The sequence below is a fragment of the Cygnus atratus genome, chromosome 19, assembly GCF_013377495.2.
Source record: "Cygnus atratus isolate AKBS03 ecotype Queensland, Australia chromosome 19, CAtr_DNAZoo_HiC_assembly, whole genome shotgun sequence".
Lineage (NCBI taxonomy): Eukaryota > Metazoa > Chordata > Aves > Anseriformes > Anatidae > Cygnus > Cygnus atratus.
Genome location: NC_066380.1, coordinates 10,174,829 through 10,198,471, shown reverse-complemented (window position 1 = coordinate 10,198,471; position 23,643 = coordinate 10,174,829). Strand labels below are relative to the sequence as shown.

The 23,643-nt window shown below is 55.3% G+C and overlaps 1 protein-coding gene across 6 annotated transcripts in view; it reads left to right on the top strand.

Annotated features, from left to right (window-relative positions):
- LOC118257037 (discoidin domain-containing receptor 2-like) overlaps nt 1-23,643 on the top strand; it is a 60,587-nt gene that overhangs the window by 4,484 nt on the left and 32,460 nt on the right. For 2 of the 6 annotated variants that reach the window (XM_050714463.1, XM_035564582.2), the window contains exons 2-3: nt 1,572-1,768; nt 22,480-22,617. In XM_050714463.1, the coding sequence (XP_050570420.1) occupies nt 22,554-22,617 (64 nt within the window). In that variant the 5' untranslated portion in view covers nt 1,572-1,768; nt 22,480-22,553. Of the gene's footprint in view, nt 1-1,571; nt 1,769-4,800; nt 4,901-9,059; nt 9,986-11,400; nt 11,543-22,479; nt 22,618-23,643 lie in introns of those variants that run through there. The other 4 variants (XM_050714464.1, XM_050714465.1, XM_035564581.2 and 1 more) reach the window with 4 other exon arrangements.

Genomic DNA, 23,643 nt, shown 5'->3' with positions numbered 1-23,643 from the left:
GGGCTGTGTGACCCCAATGGGGAGAAGAGCAGCTGGGGTTTAACAAACTGGTTAAAACCATATAGGCCCCCAAATTCTCAGGAGACCTCTCTGCTTTCCTAGAAGCTTCCTTTAACAAGCTGATTTCTCAGGCTGATTGCTTGCAGATGAGCTCATGCAGTGTGTTTTGTAGGGAAAGAATCTGAGCTTGGGCTGGGGAGCCAGGGAGCTTTAACACACCAGTCACATGCCCAGTGGCCTCATGGCACACACAAAACACTAGAGGCTGTGAAAGCAGCCGTCTTCAGGACGGCTTTGTGCTCCAAAAAGAGCTTGCTGAATATGGAGCGTGCCAAGGGATGCTCCTGAGCGCTGGGTCCTGTTGCTTGGACAGCAGCAGGAGAGCGAGGAAGTATTTCATCTTTCCTCAGCTCTGTTTCTCTCTTTAGCGTGTGTGGCGCTGGGCTAAGCCCAAGCGAGGGAAAGCTCTCATCTGCCTTAATTCCCCGGCCCTTTTTCTGCTGGCGTCAGCAGAGGAATTTGTGTAGGATTGATGATATTTTTGCTCTTAATGCATCAGAACCTAGTGAGCAGCGAAGCCTTAATGCTAGCGTTGTGCTGCGGGGGATCCCGCAGACCTCCAGGCCCTCTCCAAAGGGATGTTTTCCACCTCTCTGGATAGCAGCCGGGCTGAAGGTGTCCTTACTGGGAAGACTTGCGCTTCCAGAACCATCCCGCGCATGGTTTAAAGATGTTGAGAGTTACATAAAGCTTTTGTGGGGTGGTGGTGAGTGGGCGCTCCCAGCGAGCGGAACGAGCTGAGCTTTGTTGCCAGTAGCTTTAAGCACAACCTGTTCTCACAGGCCAGGTGGGAAGGTAACCCTTCTGATGGGTCTCCTTGTGCCCGGAATGATTCCCTCTTCCAAGTCAAGGAAGTATTACTTAACACAAAGCTGTTTGATCTGGGGGGAGTTTCACTGATACTGATTACGGAAATGGGAGCTGAGCAGCTCCTTGTTTCCAGTCTCTTAAAAATAAAATAAAGTTAGACTAGGCAGGGATAATTTCAAATCAAAACCTGAAATCTGACGGTGGTTTATGTAACTTGAAGGCAGGCGTGCAGAAGGCAAGACGCATTAAACCAGCTGACTCTGCACAGCGCTGTTCTGCCTGCAGTGCAGTCTGTTCTGTGGGTCGCCTCTGGGAGCTTTTGCTGAAACAAGTGGGAGGAAGTCGGCCCTCCAGGTGGGCACAGACGTGGTGGCACTGCTCTTGTGTCACTTCTGCACGTCTGCTCCTCTGGAGCTCCGTAGACGTTCTCCCCAGGGCATACCTGGACATGGATATTTCATAGAGCTGCTTAGGGTTCTCGTGAGCATGTAGTACAATGCAAGTTAAAATACCCGCTTTGTGTCATTGTGTTTTATTTTCTAGATAAAATCATTGTGAACGTGACTTGATTTGGTTCCATTTCCTTCTGTACTGCCTAATAATCCCAGGATCATATATATATATATTTTTTTTTCTAACAAAGACGACTGGTAAAGCACTTGTTGCTCTGGCTGATTGCACTGAGGTTGTTTATTTTTCAGAGCAGCTCGACCGTGTCTTCCTTCACGCTGCTCCTGGACGGGATCCTGCTGGCCTGGTGGCGGGCTGGCTGCCCACCTGGAGACCGTGCACACGCATGGGAGGTGCGGGTCTGTACCCGAGAAGCGCTGCCCAAACCTTGGTTTGCCCGTGGAGCATTAAAACGCCCGCCCGCTCAGAACTGGTGCTCGCAGAACGCGTGAGTGAGGAATTAACTGGGTGGGGTTGTCCCAAAATCTGGGTTTGGGGCCTGTCTTCTCCTAAGGCAGCAGCAGCTCTCTGGGTGTTTGCTTGGACGGGCTCCCAGCGTGGATGATGCTCTCCTGACCTGGTTTGACTTTCCTTCGTGATGCCTGGGTACCGAGCCCAAATCTGCCTGCAGAGCCGCGGGGTCGGGAGAGCCTGACACGAGGTGGCAGGGGGGTGGTGGTTTTGGATGTGCCATGGGGATGGAGGAGAGGGCGAGAGGAGGGAGGGACAAAGCAAACAGTCGTGCTGCTTCCCAAGGATTGTCGTACATCCTGAGCCTGCCAGCTGCGATTTGGGAGCCAGGAGAAGAGGGCGGCGTATTCTCTTCCAACCAGATGAATTTATGCAGCGCAAATGAAAAGCGAGTTTCTCTGGGAATAGCATTTAAGGTGTAAAAGTGTCCCACCCATCAGCAACAGAGAGCTGCTGAGGGGTGAGCAGAGGCAGAGCTGCAGAGCACGCTGTCTTTTCAGCCTTTACTTTTCCTTGAAGGCTGAGAAGCTGGGCACGTTCTGCTGCGTGTTTTGTTTGGTGCTGGTCTCGGTCACTCGTGTTGTATTCGTACTGAGAGCTAACGCTAGCCAGGCTTCAGGTTTCATCACCCACCCGTATTACTGTTGTGTTATTTCACTTGTGCTCGTTTGTTTCTGCCTGTCAAAGCACACTCACAGGCAGAAATAGCTGGGGTACTGGTCTGAAAACGTCAGCCCGTGGTGGGTGCCTTTCCCTGCGCTCAGGGCTGCCCCGCAGCAAGAAGCCGTCACACCTTCGTGCTGGGGAAGGCGATCGACCAGGAAGATTTCCTTCGTTCCTGTGTTTGCGGAGGAGCTGAGTTGGGGCTGCCTGTGAGCACAGGCGTGTTGTGAGCTGCGATATTGTTGGGGCTGAGGCGTGGGCCACACGCTGTAACCCAGCAGGTGAGAACAGATCTCAGGCTCGCAGCGCCAGGCTCGCAGCCAGCTTCCTCGCTGCCCCCCCACGGGGGTCCCAACGCTCTGAGCTCGTCCCGCGCGTGTTGCTTTGCAGTGGTGTGTTTCATGTTGGTCCGGATTGTGATGGGTACTATTCAAGTTGGTCTATTCTCCCACGTGCCCGGTGACAGGACAAGGGGGAATGGGCTGAAGTTGCGCCAGGGGAGGTTTAGGTTGGATATTAGGAAGAACTTCTTTACTGAAAGGGTTTTCAGGCATTGGGACGGGCTGCCCAGGGAAGTGGTTGAGTCGCCATCCCTGGAGGTCTTTAAAAGACGTTTAGATGTTGAGCTTAGTGATCTGGTTTGGTGGAGGACTTGTTAGCGTTAGGTCAGAGGTTGGCCTGGGTGATCTTGGAGGTCTCTTCCAACCTAGACGATTCTGTGAAGTAACCCCACTCCACAAAGTATCCTTCCTCCTCCCATCAGCTTGATGCCATCCATCCGCATGGCTGGCAGCGTCTTACAGCTTCCCCTGCGTGTCAGAGCAACCTGGGCCCGGCTTCATCCCAAGAACAGGAGTGGGCAGCCCCTCGGCAGGCGTGCTGCCCTCTTCCCGAGGGCTCAGCCCCCCGCCTTTAGCAGTGGCTCGGGCTCCTGTGTGGCATTTTTGGCCTCCTCCCAGCACTGGAAGGACACCGAATAGCAGCAGTGCCTCTGAGACCTCCCCAGAGCATGGACTTAGCGGGAAATCACTTTGCTAAGTTGCTGCAAACTTCTTGAGAGCTCATGGCCGCCTCGCTTTTAACTTGTGTTCGTGAAGTCTTGCGAGCTTTTGCACTTGAATGCACAGCTGAAGTTAAATGCCAGGAAGAAATCTGTTATGGCGGGTGCTAATTTGTGCTGGGACAGTCTGACGCAGTGTGCTGACCCCGTCTGAGACCTGTGCGGCGCGTCGAGGCACGGGCACTGGTACTCCAGTATCCCTGCCGGGACACGGTCAGCCCAGACTGTGTCAGTGCCGACATCTTCGTTAACCGGGCCTTTTAATTTAATCTAGAGAGATCTCTCCGGAGAAACTCGATGCGAGTCTCTCAGAAAGCTGCTGGCAGTAATTCCTCTGCCTCTTCGCCGCCGCTATCACAGAGCCGTGGAAATACTGGTTGGAGAGGACATCTGGAGGCCTTCAGCCTGACCTCCCGCTCGAGGTGGGACCGTCTCCAGTGTGCGATTGACTCAGCCGTGGCTTTGTCTGGCCAAGTCTTGGAGACGTACGGGGATGGAGCTGGGTACTGCGCCGGATCAGCTTTTATTTGCTTTAGCTTGAGAGCCGTACCTACTGAACCGCCCTGCCGCGTGGGTTATGCGTTTAGCTTTGAATTACCTCATCCTGCAGGTTTCAGTGCCTTTAAGTGAGCTGTTCGGAAATGTCCCAGTAGGGCTCGCAGCACAACGAGTAATGAATCTGAATCCTTCTGCCTTTTCCGTGCTAGTACAGGAAACGTGAGCCCATCCTAGTGCTGCTTCCACAGAGAAGAAGCCAGGGCCCCGTGTGCGGTGGTTTTCTCATGTTTGCACGGGCTCCAGCAAGTGAGGCAGCACGTGCAGGATGTGTCCCATTGTTCACAGGAGCACAAGGCTGCTTGCCCCTCGGCACCAGAGGGGCGCTGGGCTTGTAGGAGGTGTGGGCTGAGCGCGGGGCACATCCCTGGCCCCGAGCCGTGCATGGGACCGGGTGCGGGCCAGCTGTGAGCCCGGGCCGAGGCCACACATACACAAGGCGTGTGGTTGCCTTTCATCTGCCCTCCTCAGCCCCTCGAGCTGGGAGGGGAGCGTTTTCCCCCGGGTTTGCATTTATTTCAGAAAAACACCAGGTCATGGGTTGAGCGTGCCTGCTGGAGCGCACATCTGAGTCGCCCGTCGCGCTCCCGAGCGCTAACGAGAGCAGAACGGCTCTCAACATCTGAGGAGTAAACTTGCCTCCAGAAATGCCACAAGCTTCTGGAAGTCAATGAATGGCATGTATCGAGGCCAGCCCAGCGGCCTCCTGTGTCATCTGGGCTGGGCTGGTTTCTTCAGACAGAGCTGGGGATTGCAACATCCCCGCGCTGGCTGGGGCCGGCGGGCCTCGCTTGGGAGGGGGGCGGCAGAAACGCCGGAGCTGCTGGGGAGGTGAAAGAGTCCCTAGCCGGGGCTGTGCTGCTGGGCTGAAACGTGGCCGTGTCACTGGGCTCTGCTGTCCCCGCGTGGAGCGGGGCGGTTGTGGAACGGTGTGCGTGCTCGCGGCATGCAGGTGGGGGACCCGTGAGCTGATCGATCTCGGTGGCTGCGATCATCGTGCTGTTCTCTGCTCTGTGCTCACCTGGGGCTCGATGTGATGCTCCTGCACACGTGAGGAGCGCTGCAGCACGGTGCAGCAAGCAGCAGTGAGTTTGGGTGGGTTCGAAGCTCTGCCCCTGCCAGCAGAGAGGCCAAGGGGTGTCCTGCTCGCCGAGAGCCTGCCCGGGCCTTGTCTTGCATACCAGGGGCTGTGGAAAGGGCCGGGAGCGCTGGCATCTGCTATCTTCTGGTTGTCTGAAGGTGATGGTCCTTGCTGAGGAATCGCAGAAATGTGGCAGGCGACTGCTGCTGACAGCTGCTCCGTACGGAGCCTTGGGCCAGAAGTGCAGAGGTCAGGCTTTGGCCGCAGGGTCAGGAGCAGCAGCTCTGCAGGACGTCAGCAAGAGGCTGGCTTCGGCTGACAGCTCGTGTGTGCTGACCGGCTCAGCCGTACGCCGGTAGCTTTTGCAGGGGTCCGTCCCTGGGCCTCCTCGCTGGAGCTTAGAGCTGGTGCTTACGGTTTGTGGTGGCTTCTGCTTGTCTTCTCCGTGTCTCTGGGAGAAAATCTCCGGTGACGGTGGCTGATCTGGAGCCAGACCTGATAACATGTTCAAACATCGGCCTTCCTGGTGAAACCTGCCCAGCGCAGGAAATGTAGAAAACTTCTGGGCGAGAGCAATGGAGGTGGAGAAGCATTGCTGCAGGTGTTAGCAGGGCTTCTCCCCGGCAGTCCTGCGAGCTGTGCAGCCCCCTCTGCTGCCGGCGCTCCCTGCACCTTCCCTGCTCCGACCTCACTGCGGAGCTGGAGGGCAGAAGGAGCTGGCGTGCTGTGCGGGGGAAGAACGCGTGAGGACAATGCTCGGAACATCGGATACTATCTAGTGCTTAAAGCAGAAAGGTCAGCTTTGAAAGAGGCCTGCTGAATATATCCGCTGGTTCCAGGGATTAGGTGTCAGAAGCCCGGAGCAGAAGGTTACTGCTTGTGCGAGCGAGCTGAGCCCTTCCCTGCAGCAGCAGCGATTCTCTGCAGTTCTCGCAGGACGCTGGAAGGTACTTGGCTCGTCCCGCAGACGAGAGCGAAGAGGCTGGAGCCTGCTTGGGCAGGTCCCGGTGTCCAGGGATAGGGAGGGGGGTCTGTCTGCAGACAGTGTTTTTCTCTGCCCCTTTCTGGCGGCTCAGTTGGCAAAGAGGGACAGGGAGAGTGTTTACAAGCGTGTCTGTGCTGAGCGCTGCTCTACGCCGGGAGTTTACTCTTCGTCTGGATGACGTCTTCGCTGGGGCTCTGTCCCTACAGCTGCAGCAAACTGATCTCGCTCTGCGTGTTCTGACCTGCAGGTGTAAGTACGCACAACTTTCCATCTCTGCTCTCACCCGTCTTTGAGGCAGCCCAAAACGTGGCAGCTGGGGCGTGTGCTTAAAGACAGGGCACATGGGAGGCTGCTGGGTGCTGCTGTTCGGATCTTTCATGGTAGTGTTAAAGCTCCGAGTGTGCCTGGGGAGGGTGTGCCCCGCATCAGGTGTCCACATGTCACCACGTGCGCTGCCTTGTCCTGTCTGAGCCACCTTCCGTTGTCCTGCAGCGCAACTCTCAGCGGCATGTCGTATGCTGCAGTGGTTTGGTTTTTTGTTTTTTTTTGGAGGTATTTTTTTTTTGGAGGTTGCCTCCCATGCTCCTCTGTGCCAGGTTCTGCTCCTCCTCCCTCTCTTCGCAGGTGGGAGGCAGGTGGTGGCTCTCCTCGCAGCAGAAGGCTGATGCTGGCAGAGCTGGGCTGAGCTGAGCGGCCCTTTCCCCTGGGGTCGGACGTGCTCTCGCGATGGAGAGAATATCTGGAGATATTCGAAGCCCGCCTGGTGCCATCCTGTGCCATGTGCTCTAGGTGATCCTGCTCGGCCGGGGGTTGGACCTGATGATCTCCAGAGGTCCCTTCCAACCTCGGCCGTTCTGGGATGCTGTGACAGGTGGGGACGGGGCTGGCTTTCACCACCCCTCGCTGAAAGAATAAGCAGCGCAGCTGCGTGCAGGCCTGACCCCTCGGTGGGGCTGTCCCTTGCTCAATTCCCTTGTCCGTGCTCAGCCTGCAATGGCTCAGGTGAGGCCCTGGTCCCGTCTGACAGGAGGTGCTGGTGCTTGCCGTGGCCTTTTCGGGAAGGGCAGGCAGCGGTCCTGCCAGAGCTGGGCCGGGGGTGACTCAGAGGCAAGGGACACGAGGGGCCTGAGGCAGAGCCGCTGCAGGAGGGTGGTGGTTTGTGCCTGGCACACAAAGATTTCAGGCTCTACTCCAGTCGGTTTTTTCCTTATTCTCACTTGGACACGTGTTCCTGTCCCACAGCTGGTAACTGTGGCTGCCTTCTGGCCACAGCCATTAAGGTCTGGGGCATCTCTCCTGGCTTCATTTCTGCAGCGTGATTGTGCAGCTCCTCTTCCCGGGGAGCTCTGGGCTCAGTACAGAGTCAGATATTCAACACCATCGGTCTGTCTTTAGCTGTTTAAGTTGCCTTCACGTAGCACCAAAACGCTCATCAGTGTTCATCCATCTACTTCCAGCACTACCTGATCAGGCAGTGGCCCTGGGATAAAAACTTTCCGATTTTGGTGCAAACTGCTCAGTTGTTCATCAGCCACGAATTTCAGATTCCTTGCTTTGTTGCTCAGACTCACCTGAGTATAGCTGTTGTTTCTGAGCACTGGAAGAAAAAGCTGGTTTTAAGCCTGCTGAAACATGTCTGGCTTGTAAATAATTAACGGCACTTTCAAGGTATTTTTTTTTCCATGCTGTGAGACCACCTTTTATCTCTTCTGACAACGCTCTTGAAATATTTCTGGGTTGCAGGATACCACGTGGGCACCATGAAAGTAGCCAAATTGTCCCGTATCAGGATAAACAAGCTCTTGTGTCTAAATCTGTACATGGAATTGAAGTATCTGCCGATCGGTCTTCCTCTGCTAATTGCTCTGATCTTTGCCGAAGCCAAGCACGATCTGCTGGGAGCTGAAAATGCCAGCCCTGGCCTGAGCTGGCTCCGCTTCCTCGCAGCCTGGAAACCTGCTCATGCTGCAGAAAGCTGTTCTGTGCAAAACCAAAACAGGGTCTGTTGATGTTATTTCTAGTCCTTTGAGAAGATGACTTACTGGTCACATGTGCTGCTATGAGGTCATTAGGAAGTCTCTCAAACACACAATTTGAGAAGCGGTGATGCTATTGCAGAAGTATGCTCCCTCTGCGATGTGAGATGCGAAACGCACTGCAGTGCTCCAGTTTGTAATAGCTTTGAGTGGGATCTGTTATCGTGCATATTTGGGTCCGTTCCAGTGAAGAAGGAAAAAAAAAAGGGGCTGTTTTCTGCTTTGCTTTGTGCCTAGGATTGATTAGGGAACGCACACGGCGGGATAAAGTTACATTTCAGAGGGCATCCAGCAGGGAGCCTGTTGCTGCGTCGAGGCGCTGAAGGCAGGCGAGGCCAACTGCAAGATCAGCGGATTTCTTTGTGCCTCTGCGGCGCCGTCCTGCCCCTGGGAAAGGAGCTCCTCAAACCCACGGGCAAGCCAGGCCCCTGCGCTTCCTGGGGCTGTGGGGGCGTGGGAAGCTTTCGCCAGCCCCTCGATGCTGGTTCTGGGGTGGGCATCGGCTCCTGTGCTGTTACTGGTGTCCCCCTTGGGTTCTTTGTGCTGGATGCCCCGAGGTGCCCTCTGCCACTGACTGCTCGTGGTCCTGGTGGTCCCGGCGTACCCCGAGGGCCTGTGCCCAGCTTTTGGGCCACGTGCAGTCATGCCGACAGGGCAGGCATCCATATTTTGGCAAAACTCATCCATTTATCTGAATCGGTACCACCCTGTTGGGGTGGGACTTCCCAGGCCCGGAGAGGTCTCGTGTCTGTTCATCTCCAGCCTACGGCTCATCATGTGCTCCCGTCCCAAGCTGCAGAAGAGCCCTAGGGATTGTCCCCTCATCCGAGCTGATTAGCGTGCTAAAACACAAGAAGAAGAGTAAATAGTTTTCTGTTCTCTGTACAGAGGTGGATTGTGTGGCTGAGCGGGGGCAAGGAGGCAGGGAGGAAGATGGAGCCAGGAGGCATCTGACTTGCACGTATGACCACGTCTTTCATCTCGCAGCTGCATTTTCCAGCTCAGATTTGGTGTGGGCACAGTCTGGCTCATGGCTGCTGCTTCTCTTCTCTTCGAATACTCCAAATACCTGCTACTTTTGTTCATGCTTCGCTGTGATTCCTCATTGAAGCCTAATGTAGCGTATAAATCTTGGAAGAATGGGCTGAATCGCTCTGCTGCCATCTGTGCTTCTCAGCCTCCTGCTGTGGAATCCCCGTGAGTGTCACCGCACACAACACCAGCATCTGCTTCCAGCATCCTGCCCAGCTGCTGCTCGCCCAGAAGGACGCCTCCCTCTGCTGGGTGTCTGAGCGGGACGTGGTGGCCCTGTCCCTGCCTTGTGGCTTCCTCGCTGGAGGGAGGCCAGCACCCACATTTCCCAACTGACGAGCCAGCCAAGCACTTCTGCTCTTCCACCTCCCTCTGCGGTTGTATCCCTGCTGCTGGCCCCCTAGCAGTGGGATCGTACCGGTGACCCCAGGTGACGTTCCTCTCAAATCCCAGCAGCCTCCATCACCCAGATGAGCTTGGGCCCAGCCTGCTGGGGGCTGCCACACTGCGGGGCTGTCCGGTGGCTGCAGCAGTGCCTTTGCAGCTTCACACCTTGGCCCCCCAGCCCCCGGAATCGATTGCATCTGGAATGGGTTTCTGAACACACGAGTGGCGACGTTATCTCGCCGTGGGACCCCTGTGCTGTTGCTCTGGCCCCCCAGGCCAGCCTCCCACTGCGGAGGCACCAGCTCCTCGACTTCTTGCTCCAGCTCCTGAATCAAGCCCACGCACCCGCTCGCTCCCACGGTCACCGCGCTGATGCCCTCGTCCCAAAGGACTTGGTACTGCAGACATGCCGTGGCAGGGTGCCACCTGCCTGCTCAGCCTCTGTGCAGTTCCCTTGTTTTGTCCCTGCTTCGAGTCCCAGCAGTGCCAGTTCTCCTTGGTGTCTCTGCCCGGGGCCCTCTTTAGTGCAGTCCCCTCTGTTCTTCCTGCTTTCAGCAGGCATTTAGAGGTGTCTGGTCATATAGCAACAGCAGCATGCTTGGTGCCCCAAAACACGAAATCATAGCAGTGGCCTTGTGTTCTGTCACCCATCTCCGTGTGCCCCTTTCCCTGGGGCTCTGCTGCTGCTGCTGCAGACCCCGGTCCCGTTGCCTCTCGTGGCAGAGCGCAGGAGTGGCGGTGCTGGCGCTGTTGGCACCAAACAGACCGCGAGGGCACCAAACGCAACAGCTACCTTACAGCCTTTGAGCAGGTGGGGAGCTGTGAATTCCAGGAGAGCAGGCTGTGCTGGCGACGTTGTCCTCCCCTGGGAAGGAGAGGAGGGGTGTGGGCAGCCCCATGTCACTGGTGGGGTTTAAGCCTCCTGCTGGCCGTGCCAGGGGGCAGGACCGGGAGACGGGCGCAGCTCCCCGTGCCTCCTCGCACCTCCCCAAAGCCCCGGAGCTGTGGGGCAGAGCCCGGCCGTGGACAGGGGCAGCGGCGCGAGGTGGAGGAGCGATGCTGGGCAGCGTCGGTGATGCCCCCCTCACCAAGTGCCACCTTCTGGTAACTTCACATTTTCTAGCGAGCCCGGTTCTGCGGGATCCCAGCGCTCGCAGGGCCGTAGGGGTGAGCAGCTGTGGCAAAGCTGCCCTGACCCCGGTGTTGGTGCTGGGCTCTCCCTCCTTTGTGGCAGGCTCCAGCAGCAGCAGGCCAGGTGGCGGAGAAGCCCCCTGCTCTGCTCTTTGCCTGCAATAATCCTGTCGGCCGGGCTTAATGAGTGACTGGCTATGCCTTTGCTTTTTACCTTTCCCCCTTTCTCCCCAGCGGAGGGTTTTGAGCGCGGGCAGCAGGCTGCGGTGACGTCTGCGCCGGGTTTTTCCAGCGAGCGCAAGCAGCCGTGTTAAACAAGAAGGTGCAAGCTGGCTCTGCGGTGCCGTGCCGGGGCCTGGCTTGCCCCTGGGACTACATGGGCCCTGCTTCCTGAGCAGGAGAGCTGCTTTATGTTGTGGTTTTACTAAATGAATTCAAAGCTTGGCCTCTCTCCAGGCAAAGCCTGGGCCAAGTGCCAGCAGAGCAGCCCCTGGGGAGAGCGCTGGAGCGAGGAGGGGCCAGCGGAGCGGGGAAGAGCGGAGGAATCCAAGGAGGCCGGTTTGCCGAGCAAACAGCTCTGTTTCCATCTGCTCGGCCGGGAGTTGCTATAGGAACTGCGATGATAGAGGCAGGGCCATCTCTTGGGCCTGTCTGCGTCTCGCGGAGGGAGGGAGGAGGGAGGAGTTGCTCAAGTTTGAACATATCATGTGTGCTGGTGGAAAGTTGCAAGGAATGTCGAAACTACAGCCTGGCTGGGTCTGTGGAGCCCAGCAGCCCCGCTGCAGTCGTTCCCCGCGCTCGGCAGCCCCCGAGCGAGGCAGGTAGGGTCCTTCCAGCGTGGCTCGGCTCTGAACTCGCTCCTGCCAGCTCTCCCCTGGCGCCTTTCTGTCCCAAACTGGCGAAACAGCCAGCTTGCTGGGGGCTGTAGGGGTGGCAGAGCTGGGAGCTGAAGGCTTTTGGCTCTGCTGGGAGGGAGGCGGTGGGATCTCCGTGCCCTGTTTCGCTTCCCACGGCTGCGGGGGGATTCGCGGCCCTGCGGGTATTGCCGCAGCGCTGCGTGCCCAGGGCCCTCTGGCATCTGGGCTCTCTTGCGTTTGATTGAAACGGGGAGCTGGCTGGTGCCCTTCCCCGGGACAAAAGCCCTTTCTGGGGCTGGGGCTCTCCAGGCGAGCCTGTGCTGTTTGAGCTTTGTCAGTCGTGCCTGCGTGAAGTGCTGCGGGGCGGGCAGCAAGGGGGATGCACAAAAGCCGGGGCTGGCAGCAGCTCGCCCGAGCCCCGCGGCTCCAGCCCCGTGCTCTGCTCCCGAGGAGGTGCAGACCTCCCTGTCCCCTCCTGATGCACCCACTGCATTTTTTTGTTCTCACTGTAAAACTTTTCAGGCTCACGTTTAGCCTGAAACACAGAAGTGGAAGCATGCAGGAAGCAGCTCCTGTGAATCCTTGTTAGGGTTAAGCACGGGGCTTTCCAGTAGCAGCCGCCCCTGGTAAGTCTGATTATTTCCCCAGTAAACCCCCTTTTTTCAGGTGCTGAGCACTTTCCAGAATAGCCCCTTTCCCGCTGGGGCATTCCAGGGTCTCTCTCAGCTCTGTGGGTGTTTGTTTTAAGAGCTTTAGCTGAAATTTCATCCACCTCTTTTTGGGTCGTAGAGGATAATCCGTTTAAAAAAAAAAAAAAGAAAAAGGCGGACAGTGTTGTTGTCTTTTGAGAGGCCGCACAACCAGCTGCCCAAGACCGTGGTGTGATCTCCGTGCACAGACACAAAGCTTTCTGAGCTGGGGCAGATCGCAGCCCACCTCCTTGCACCCAGCCTCGTCTCGGGCAGTGCCTGCCTTATGCCCGGCTCCACGAGAGCTCGGCCGCGGCCACGGGGAATAACCTGCCCCTGGAGGAGAGCTTCCTGGTCGTGTTAATTACGGGCCTGCTTCTGCCTGCCTGGATGGAAACTTGCACCCAGCGCACCTTTCCTTTTACTCTGCTAACGTAACTGCAGATGTTCTTATTACAGAGATCCACTTCCAATATTTTAAGGAGTTACTGCCACAAAGCAGCGCGGGAGCGTGTCCCGGAGGGTTAATGTGCATGGTATGCCATGGAATTTCATTTCCTCAACTTTAATTTGTTGTTTTTTAATTTCAGTTCATTTTCAATATGGAAAAGAGGTAAATGGGATCCTTTTTTTGGTCTAGACGTCATTATTCTGCATGTTTTATTTTCCTCGTGTGCTCTCGTATTTCTCTCCTCATTGCCTTAAACAATCCCAGGATTTTCAGGTTTCCCTACAGCTACCTGCCTTCTCTGGGTAACTGTGAAATCTTATTACTTCTCCGTGAGCTCCTGTTTCTGGTCCATCTTGAGAAAATTCGATCAGACTCTGCCTCTGTGCCTTTCCATGGCTGTGAAACACTAGGAGAGCTTTTCCAGTGTTCTTGTATTTTCCTTTGTTTATAAACAAAACATTTGCTTCGATTGCTTGCAATACACTGTGGTGAGCAGAGATCTTCCCTGAGCTGTCTCTGGTCGTGCTAGGTATTTTGTTGGAACACTGAGCTCATTAAAATTCCACGAGAAGTTAAACTTTATCTTTTAGGGTTGTGCTAGTAAATAGTAAACCCAGCAGGACACGGTTAGACCTGCCTGAAAATCCTCCCGGGGCTCCGCGGGCTTGCGGCCGGGGTTCAGCTGATCGGTAAGGGCTGCCACTTGCTGCTCCCCCCCTTTGCCAGGCACTTTGTAAATGACACTTTAAAAGCACTTTGCGTAGTAAACAAAGCTCGAAGAGCACAGAACAGCCACGTGCACCCAGGCTTCTTGTCCTCGGGAGTGCCGTCAGCCCGGCCCCTGGAGCGTGGGGTGGCAGGGGCCAGACCCTGACCACTGCTGCCTGCACCTCGGAGTTGTTCTGCTCTGTGCCATCAGTGGTGGTAACGCTCGCTTCTTTCTGACACTGGAAGAGCTTCCTCCAGTTTGGCCTCTTGTTGTAAACGCACGGCTTTGCACGCTTATAAATGTTGTGTGGTAAGGTTACAGCAGAGCTGGTGGTGCTCCTGGAGCTCGGGATGAGGGCACTGACAGGTGCGTGGGATTTCCTCCTCCTGAATGAAGGGACACTCTACAAAGCTCATAAAACGTAGCTCTTGGTAGTATTAGCATTTCTGCGGCGGTTTGATGCGAAGTAGATTGCCAGCTAAACTCGTCGATGCTCCAACGCAGTTTCTGTTTTCATTTTCACTGAACCATCCCTTATGTGTTTGGCTTCCACCCCTGTAAAACCCAGCAGATTCTCAGCCTGGTGTTGGATATTGTGCACTGCCATATGCGCTCGTTTGCTTCCCTTCTGGTTTTGCAAAGAGCCCGGCCCGGTGATCGTTTCATCTTTTAATGCAAAGTGCTCTGCCTGGATTCTCGTAAAAGGTGCAGGTAGGCAGCCATTGCTGTAAGCTGGGTATTCGGGAAGGCAGCAGTTAATGAAGGCTGAAGATAATTGAAAAAGTACAAATCAGGCTCAGGGCAGTGAGAAATACTTTGATATCTGTGTGACAACAAATTTCATTGGTGGCGTTTATATAGAACTGTTGGCAAAGATTTAAAAAACAAAGACGACAAATACCCCCTGATTACTTCTGTGTTGTTACTAGCAAAGCGTTCCCTCCGTTTGGGGAGAAGCTGGATGCTGTGCTCTCCTTCATAAGGCTGTTGAAATACATTCTGTTGCACTGGCAACGGGGGAGGCTGTTAAACACCAGATAACACTTCACAATCTCCGAAACTTGGGCACGACTGGAGCCTGCTTGAAGCAAATTGGCAAAACAACTTTCTGAATCCCGGCTGCTGGGGAACAAGGCTGGGAAGACTGCAGGGCTTCCAGAGTTTGGGAAAACATTAATGTTGGAGCAGTGCTTTAAAAGAGAGGGGGAGCAGGTGACCAGCAGGCAGCCGGGACTGACTCCAGGCCAGAGTGAGGTCTGGGGAAGCTGATGGGTTAGTAAATGGTTGTCAAATTAAAGAAGGAACCCACTCGGTGATCCACGTGCTCCGATGGAAAGCAGATCGCGTCCGAAAGTGCTCAGATTGTGGTTTTTAATGAGATTCCTGCCCCGGTCGCCAGAAGTAGCCGGGCTGACATGACGTACCTGGACCCAACGAAGCCCTGCGGCGCTGCTCCCGGGAGGCAGCAGAGGCCCCGTGTCGGGACGGCGGTGGCAGCGGGTCCGCTCGCCCGGCGAGCTTGGGGCTGTGGTGCTCACACAGCTGGTGGGCGCTGGGTTGAGAGCCCCTCCTGGGGGGAGCGGTGGTGGTGTCTGCTCTGTGTCTGCCGTTAAGGTGCGCGAAGGTGGCGGTGTCCCAGTTCCCGTGTCGCGGGTCGGTACTGCGTTGAGTAGGCTGATTTATGGTGCCGCGTGGTAGCTCTCAGAAATAACTGGGAGTAGATCCATGCTGGCCGTAGCTGGGGCTCCTCCCTGGCTCCGTGTGGGGCGAGCTCTGCTCGTCTCTGCTTTGCTCATGAGGAAACCACTGGGAGATGGAGGGAAATCAAACCAAGGCTGACCTCTCCTGTGGTCATTGGGGAGAAAATATTAATGAGCTTCGCCCTGAAACCTCACTCGGGAGGCTGAGGGAGTGAGGGTGGCTTAGCCGGGGCAAGAGAAGGCTTTGGGGTACCAAGAGGAGGTCATAAAGAGCCTGATCCTCTTCTTGATAGAGGCATGTGGCAGGAGGGCTGGTAGTGATCACAGGTGGAAATAATGGGAAGGTCTGGGTTGGCATGAGGAGCAGAAAGCTTTCCCCCTGGGGACAGCCGAGCAGTGGAGGAGGCTGCCCAGCAAGGCGGGGGAGCCTCCATCCTTGGAGGATTTTAAGACCCAGCCGGCCAAAGCCCCACGCAGGCTGCTCTGAAATTGGTGCTAACCCTGCTCTGAGCAGGAGGGGGATTAGATGCTCTCCCGAGGATCTCTTCCAGCCCGAATAATTCTGTGCCTCGGTAACCTGATCTCCTTCTGAGTGCGAGTTTGAGTGCAGTTAAATAAAAGGTTATGGTGGAGCCCCTTGAGAACGTGGAGGGAGGAAGGTGGTTTAGATTGAGTGCTCTTAATACTCCATCTGTCATCTGTGTGGTTAACGTGCCATATAAAGGGCTGCTACGTGAGACTCGGAGTGGGAGATGGTGGGTCTGGGGAGGAATACTGCGAGCTTGTAGTTGCTATGTTTTAAGGATTGTTTAAAAAAAAAAAAAGTAAACCTCAAAAAAAGAAAGGAGGAGGAAAAGAACTGGAGAGAGATGCCAGTGTAAAGCATAGAGTAGAAATGTGCGTGCCACGTGCTCTCCCGTGCCTGTTCTGCGTGGGAAGGAATCTCTGATGGGGACCAAGTGATCATTTTGCTTGGCCAAGGGGGAAGGAGATGATCAGAGCTTCGTGTTTGTGCCTATCCTCAGTTATTCTGCTGCTTTTCCTCTCCCAGCACCACCCGACACGCAGAGACCAGAGCCTAGAGGTGGCTCCAGCATCTTGGGCACCTGCATGTGGATGGGCTCGCTGGGGACACGGGGTGTGCTTGTGTCCCTGTGGCAGGCACGGCTGGGAAGGGGACAGCCAACAGCCGGGGTGTTAGCGCAGCAAGTTGCGGGTCCTTATCTTTGGCTCTGTCTCTCTGGTTGTAATTTTGGCCCGGGTACCTCGACGGATTAAATTGCATTTGTTCCGTTATCCTTAAATCTGGTTTGTGACAAAGCAGTGGCACAAACTGAGGGCACTTCCCGCCCCTGGAACCAGCCCATGGGCAACGGGAGGACCGGTGGGGATCCAACGTGTGCCAGAACACCTCTCTCCTGGCTCTAGCTGTGGCACTCGTGAGGTTGGGTCCGCGGGCTGAGCCTTCTCCTAGTGCTAAGTAACCATCATGCATGGGTGACTGAAGTGTGTTTTTTCTCCTAAAATCATGCAAGAGTGAGGTGTCGCTTTCCTTTTTTGTAATGGCCTCATCAGATACTTGGCCACAGCATGGAAAGTGAGGTTCAGAGCCTCCTCAGCCTCGGAGCAGCCCCGTCTCACCCACCTGGAGGTGTGTGAAGACCTCCATGTCCTGCTCTGCCCCTGCCACACACCCGGCTCTGGGGTTCCTACTGGGGACAGGCCTCCTAACACCACCTCTGGGGTCACACTGGGGCTTGTTACTCCTCCCTTTTTCTGTTACTGCCTCTTATTTCTCTCACGCACCTCATTAACCCAACCCTTTCACCTAAAGTCTGGCTGTTGTCGTCTGTCCGGCAGGGCCCTGCTCCGGACACCACTTTGTGGGGTCGCTGCTCCTGCCCTGCATTCCCCGCTGCACTCCCAACCCTGCTGTGGGGTTTTCACCTTGCCGACCATCTCTGGTACCTGCATCCAAGATCTCCCCTTGGAGCCTCACGTGAGGATCTTGCTGGGCCTGCCCGGCTCCCCCGTTAGTGTCCCCATGTTGATTTTGGTCCCTGTTGTGCTCAGTCAGGCCTGGTCCCACCCCACTGTTACACACAGACCTCTCCTCGCGCTGCCTGCCTGACCCCAGCCAGGGCCGGCTGCCGGGGCCGCCCTGCGACTTCGCTTAAGGGGAAGCTTGTTGCTTGCTTGCTGGGCAGCCATCTTCTCAGGCCAGGGGTCCTGAGAGCAGCTCTGCCTTCCCCAGCTTCATGGCAGTTGTTTTAATCAGAAGACGCCGCTTTTCCTTGCGACTGTTGTCCCTGCACGCTCCTGGCTGCTGCCAGCTGGGTGGCAAAGGCACGGTCCTTGTTATGGGTGAGTGGGGGTGTGTAGGGAGGAGGTGACTGGAGCTTTAAGTCCTCTTTAAAAATCAATACAAGGAGCAAGGAAAAGTATTGGAATTGTAAATCAAGTGAAATGTTTCAAGAGGTGATCAGAATGCTTTCTGCTGAGCATTTTCCTCAGCGTGTTTTGTTTGGTCAAACCGGAGCTGTATGGGCTTCAGGTGTGTGCTCCGGAGGCAGACTGCTGGGTTTTGGGTGGCTCAGATTAGTTCTGAGGCAAAGAGGAAAAACTCCACCATTGTTCTGGAGACACAAAACTGGAAACCACACCTGTTGGCCTTCAGGCTTCAGATATTGCCCCAATTAGTAGCTTTGCTGTTTCCTCCTTAAATGCCTTTAGGACTTGTGGCTGTAACGTCCAGGTACGTTGGATGGTCGTGGCCATTCCTGAACCTCCTCTGGGGATATTTCGATTTTTGGATAGATCCTCTTGCTGTACAGCACGCATCTCACGCACACCTGTGGGTCTTGGTCGTGACCACAGAGTGTCTTGGCACGGTGCTGGGCATCTCTAATGGGATTCCTGCAACAAACCCAAAGGTCCCGCTCCGAGGTAACGATCTGCGAAGGAACCAGTTAATACAAATGCCTGCTTCAGTTGGGATCTAGAGAGGCTTGCAAACATGCCAGACCTCCGTAATGGATCTCTGGAGGGAGAACAGTACCTGGAGGAGCTCCAAGTCCCACCTTCTTCATGCGGATCACTAAAGAACAGCTCCCTCCTGTGCCGGCTGTGCCGAGGTTTTGCCTGTAAGCCCCACGCTGCGCTGGGGACAGCGCGGGGTCACAGCGAGCTGCTCCTCTGGAGAGGATGGATCAGGTTTTAGACGTGGTATCTGCTGGGTACGTTGGGAATAAACTGCCCTCCCTAGCATTTCTTAGGGAGTTTTTCGGCAAGAAGATTTTTTTTTTCCACTCTCACAATGATTGTAACAGGATTTTATTCTCCTGCAGCCAGCTGTTAGCAATTAGCAACTTGATCCATTCAGTCCGGGAACGGAGTTTAACACTTTCTTGCCTCTGTGAGGATGTTGCTAATCCTGTTTGTGCTGGTTTCAGGCTTGTGCTGTAGTGTTGGCACTTCCCGTGTACGTGGGCAGGTCATAAAGCAAAGCAGGGGACTCCAGTGCAGCTGAAGGAGCTAGGAAGAAAAGCGAGCTGTCTAGGCAGAAAAAAATCATTAGGAAGACGATTTCCGAGCAGCTTGTACAGAGGCTGGTAGTTGGTGTACTCCTGTCTGTTCTGGCACGTGGAAGTGTGCAGTTGGGAAACCAAGTCTACTACCAGCTGGGATGCGGACTTAGCAAAAACTCAACATCAGCAGTTGTTCGAACAGTTTCCAATAGGAAGAGCTCCAGAGCGGGGCTGAGGTTCCTCTAAGTACAGGACAGGATCGAAAAGCGCTCTTAAAGCGTTCTTGGTGCCCTTGCTCGAGGCAGTGACAGCTGCAGGGACAAGCAGATGAGAAGTGACGCGGTTTGCTCCCTGCGTGCGGCTCCTCTCCCGGGACTCCCCCGTGGCCTCGGTGGTGGGCCAGGACCAGCCACCGAGGCCCAGCTGCTGGGTCCCTGCGTAGGGCTGACCTGCTGGGAGCATTTCTTCACGGCCACGTACAAAGGGGAGGATTCGTCTCACGTAACTGTGGCCCCCTGGGGGGTTTGAGGCTGGTCCGAGCCAGCCCTTTGGGTTCCCTCTGCCATCGCTGGAGAAAGCCGCCTCCTGAGAGGGTTCATTTTGCTTGTTGTGGACACCCTTGGGCACGGGACTGGGAGCAGAGGTCTCAGGGCCAAATCCAAAGCCAGCAATCGTGGGCACAGAACTGCACAGGTGAGCTGCGGAGCCAGCTCTGAAGCTTTCCTCGTCTCTCCTGGAGAGCAGCCTGGCCTCTGGCCACATCTTCCAGTTTCAGCTTGCAGCTACCCCAGGACGCACCACTTGTGTGTGACCGGCTGAGCTCCCCGTGCCTGTCATGTCCTGGGGAAGCCCCAGGCCCACGGGGTGCTGGCCGCAGCCAGCAGGGCAGGACGGGGCCGGCACTGCTGCTGCTCCTGCTGGCTGCTGGCGCGGTGCTTGGGCACTTGTGTGACCTACCTTGCTCCCCCCAGTTCCCTCTTCCCTCCCGTTACTTTTTACATTGATCGCTGTATTCAGGCGGCTAAATGACAACGTGATGGCAATACAATGGCTGTGATTTAGAACGTGATCTTTGCAGAGATGGGCATTAAATTACAGTGTTTGTTCTGTACCTGGTCAAATGAGATAACGTTGCTGCTTGTCTTGCACGTCGCATCTGTTACACTGCAGGAATATTGGTGGCTGTTCTCATAACCTGATAAGAGTTGTGCTAAGTTTGTCACCCTCTTAAAAGGCCAAATCCTTATGAGAAGACCTAGCACCTCTCCTGCAGCCACTGGAGCCCTGCGGTGGTGGCAGCCTGTCCCAGTGGGGCTGCGGGTGCTGAGCCTCAGGATGGGTGCTTCTTCATCCCCACACTGTACGGCTCCCCCTGGGCGGCTGCCTCCCTGCTGCCGAGCCCTTTGCTGGACTTTTGGATCAGACAGGAGGCCACGGCATTCGAGCACTTCAACCACATCTGGGGTTGCTCTGATTCCTTTTCTGCATCAGCAGCCGTCTCTTGTCCTCACCTGGCAATGTACGATGACTTTTGTTGCTCTTTGGCCACGCTTTCTCTTAACCCTGGCTGACCTACAAGGCACGTTCCCAGAGGGTTTTGCTGGGAGCTGCCTGTGTCTGTACATGTGCCTGCTGCCCTACTGCTGGCCAGGCCCTTCCTAGACACTGAGGGCACGGGGCAGCGGGGTGCTCGTCCTCTGCCGTCTGAGGGATGCCCCATATGGCTGCCAGCTGCAAAGCCTCCGTCTGGGAAGTCACTGGGGAGATGTCTCCAGGGCATTTTCCTCCTGTAGGGACCCCCTCAGGAGCTCACAGCTCTGTTCCATGGCTGCTCCAGCCCAGGGCAAGACCGTCTCCAGCCCAGGCTGTGCCCACAGAGCCCAGGGCCATGGTCAGGGCACCCCATGCTCTCTGCTGGGTTTCCCACCACCTATGTCAGGAAGATGGATAAAGTGAAAGCCTTAAGACCCATGATCTTCTCCTTCCTAAGGCCCTGTGTGAGCACAGTGTCCTCTTGCACACAGCTCTCACCAGTTCCCACTGGGAGCCCTGCGTCGTCAGCTGGGGCACCCTAGCACACTGCCCGCACAGACGAACATCCAGCTCTGTCTTCAAACTCTGCTGCAAAAACGTCTTCACAAAATCCCCCTCCAGGGAGTTACAGCAAGTCTCTGCTCTATGGCACCTGCAGCTGCACCGTCTGTCGCAGGGTCCCCTCCATGTTGGGGGGAGATGATCACGGATGCACACGCAGCTCGCGAGGGCTTGCCCAGAACCTCTCTCCTGATGGCTGGACCCCGCTGCTGAGACATGGGCTACCTCTCCTCGCCTCTGATTTGCTTTTACAGAGCCACCACCTCAGGTTGCGTGAGGTCTCAGGATCACAGACCCTTGTTATGGCCGTGGCCAAGGTGCTCACAGGGGGCCCAAGAGGTGTGGCTGAAGCAGGAGGTGCCCTGGCAATCATAATGCCTTCTGCCCTTTGTTTGTAGTGTCAGGGTGCTGGGCACAGCACCTCGGGGCAGCACCCGCCTCGTTGGTTCCCTTCCTCCCCGTTTGGTTTTTCCCAAGAAGGCCCTTAAGTCGGCTGTCGGGCTTGGAGCTGTTTTCTCTGATGGAATCCAGCAGCGACAATGGCCGGTAACAAATCCTTAGGAAAGAGCATAAAACCAGGGCAAGCCGCAGTGATTCTAGCCCTGATTTAGCTCCTGGGTGTCCAGCTGGGGGATTTCTGGAGCCAAAGCTTTTACCTTCGGCTTTAAGAACCCGTAGTGAATAAAGCCAATTGTTGTGGTATCCACAGCAACTGAAGGCTGAGACTTGTACAGTTTAATTATGTTGGGTGGAAAAAATACAGCCTTTTGTTACAACTCTGAGCTAACGGCATCTGATGCTCTGTCGTTCTCAGATGTGCATTCGCACTGGCATGGTGATGGTCTCTTTCTCTACTGACAAATCCTAACATCCACTTTTGTCTTTTTAATGGCCCTCTGAGGATTTCTAAGCAAATACCTTCTGGCTCTGGCTATTTTTTGTTTATCGTTTTGTTCTGTTTTCTTCTACCATTTCAGTACGAGACAGACCCTCTAGCCTGCCTTCCGTAAAGCAATCTTCCAGGATGGGAACCTCCCGAGGCAGTTCGTAGTGAATGTGGATGCAAAGAATTCGCGTAGCTTCACTGATAACACCTCCAGGAACAGGGGTCGTATCATGGCTTTCCACTGGAATTGCCAGAGTTTAAGCCCTTTGCAGTTTTCCTCTTTTCCAAACAGGAAATTAAGTGTACTTGCATGTGTGAGTGCACATGCTTTTTTGGCAGCCACGTAGATGTGAAGGGAGAGATTGTTTTCACCCTGTTTTAGACATTTATCTTGAGATCGAGTGACAAGTTTCAGAGCGCCTGCTTGGAGCAGGCAGTTGGCGCAGGTGGAAGTGTGTTTGGATGGATCAGTGCCACTCGGGGAGCCCGGCTGGGCCATGCAGGTTTGCTGTAGAAGCAGCTGCCGGACTTGTGAATATAACGAGGAAAGCAATCAATAAACGGGGGAGAGATTAGTTTTCATTGGACTTGTTTAAGAGCAGTCATTGAGTGTGTCCACACCGTAGATGCGGCAGCCGAGCTGGGTTATGTTAACAGCACCAGAGGTGATGTGGGTAATCAGGCAGCCATTCGTTCGTCAGCGAGCCTCTGATCAGAAGATAGATCAGAGCAGGGTCAGGATGCTTCTGAAGGCATGAAAAATTGCCCAGCCCATCACGAGGCAATGACAATATAGCAAGTCCTGCCTTGGGAGGACTCTCATCTCTCTCTGCTTTGTCTTTCAGAAATGTAGACGGCAGCTGCCACCTGTGAAGGACTCGTGCCCATCCGACCCTGTGCAGCGCCTCCGACTGCTACCATGATCTTCTGCATGCTGCTGTTGGCCTCACTGTCCGAGCCCTCTGGCACCGAAGTCAACCCTGGTAGGGAGCTGCCAGGCTGGGAGGGGACCGTGCCCTCCCACCTTTCACATCTTCATTCGCAGCCTTTTTTTTGCCTCTCATGGTGGATGCACGTAACTGTAATGAACGCACACAGTCACTAACGTAGTCCCTGAGTGCCCGAGATGAGTGGTCTTCCCTGATGGCTGTGCTGGAGTGGAACACCTGACAGTCCCTGGAGGGCTCAGGCACATGGATATACATTCCTTTCTGCACCCACCTGAGGGTCTGTGCCCTCAGCATGCCTGCTTGGAGCTCTGGTTCTCTCTTCATCACTTTGACCATGTGGCCTGCAGAAAAAACCTGGCTCTAGACTGGCTCAGAGAGCCTTTGCTTGCTGTGGAAAACAAATTGCCAGTTAGCAAACCATAAACCACAGCTTTCCAGCCAGCAAGCAGGGTTCTGGGGAGAGAGATGTGGAAGGAAAGGTTTAAAAACCTTACCTGGCTCAAAGCTAGGCTAGAGACAGGGATACAAGCCTACAAGCCCTTGGGGAGGGAATGCCTTGTTATCCTACAGCATGGAGCAAGCTGGAAGTCTGACAGAGATGAGTAAGATAACGGTCTGCAATATATTGCGAAAATCACAATAATGAGGTGGTTTCAGCCAGAGACAGTCTGAAATAATGAGTGTAGGCCTTTTTCAGCTTGTCCCAAGGTGTGGCGAGACAGCAGTGCTACCCTGAGGGGCTTGGTTTGCCCTGCTGGGTCTGGCTCTGCTTGAAGTCCTGTGACTGTGTCTGGCTCTGACTGCTCTGGCCTGTAGATGTTCCCGGCAGCTTGAGGTCACTGCCACTGAACAGAAGTGACGCGAAGCCCGTGAGGAAGCTCGGCAGGCATTGCTGTGCCTCCCTCTAATGCCCAGCTTTGAGCAGTGGTTGCCAGCTGGTTCTGATGGTTAAAACTAGCGGAAGAACAGGACAGGGAAGACAGCAGCCAGAGGGTCAATCACGTGCAGATCCCTTTTGGTGGTGATGAGTGCAGAAGTCAGCGCACCCAAAGGTGCAGG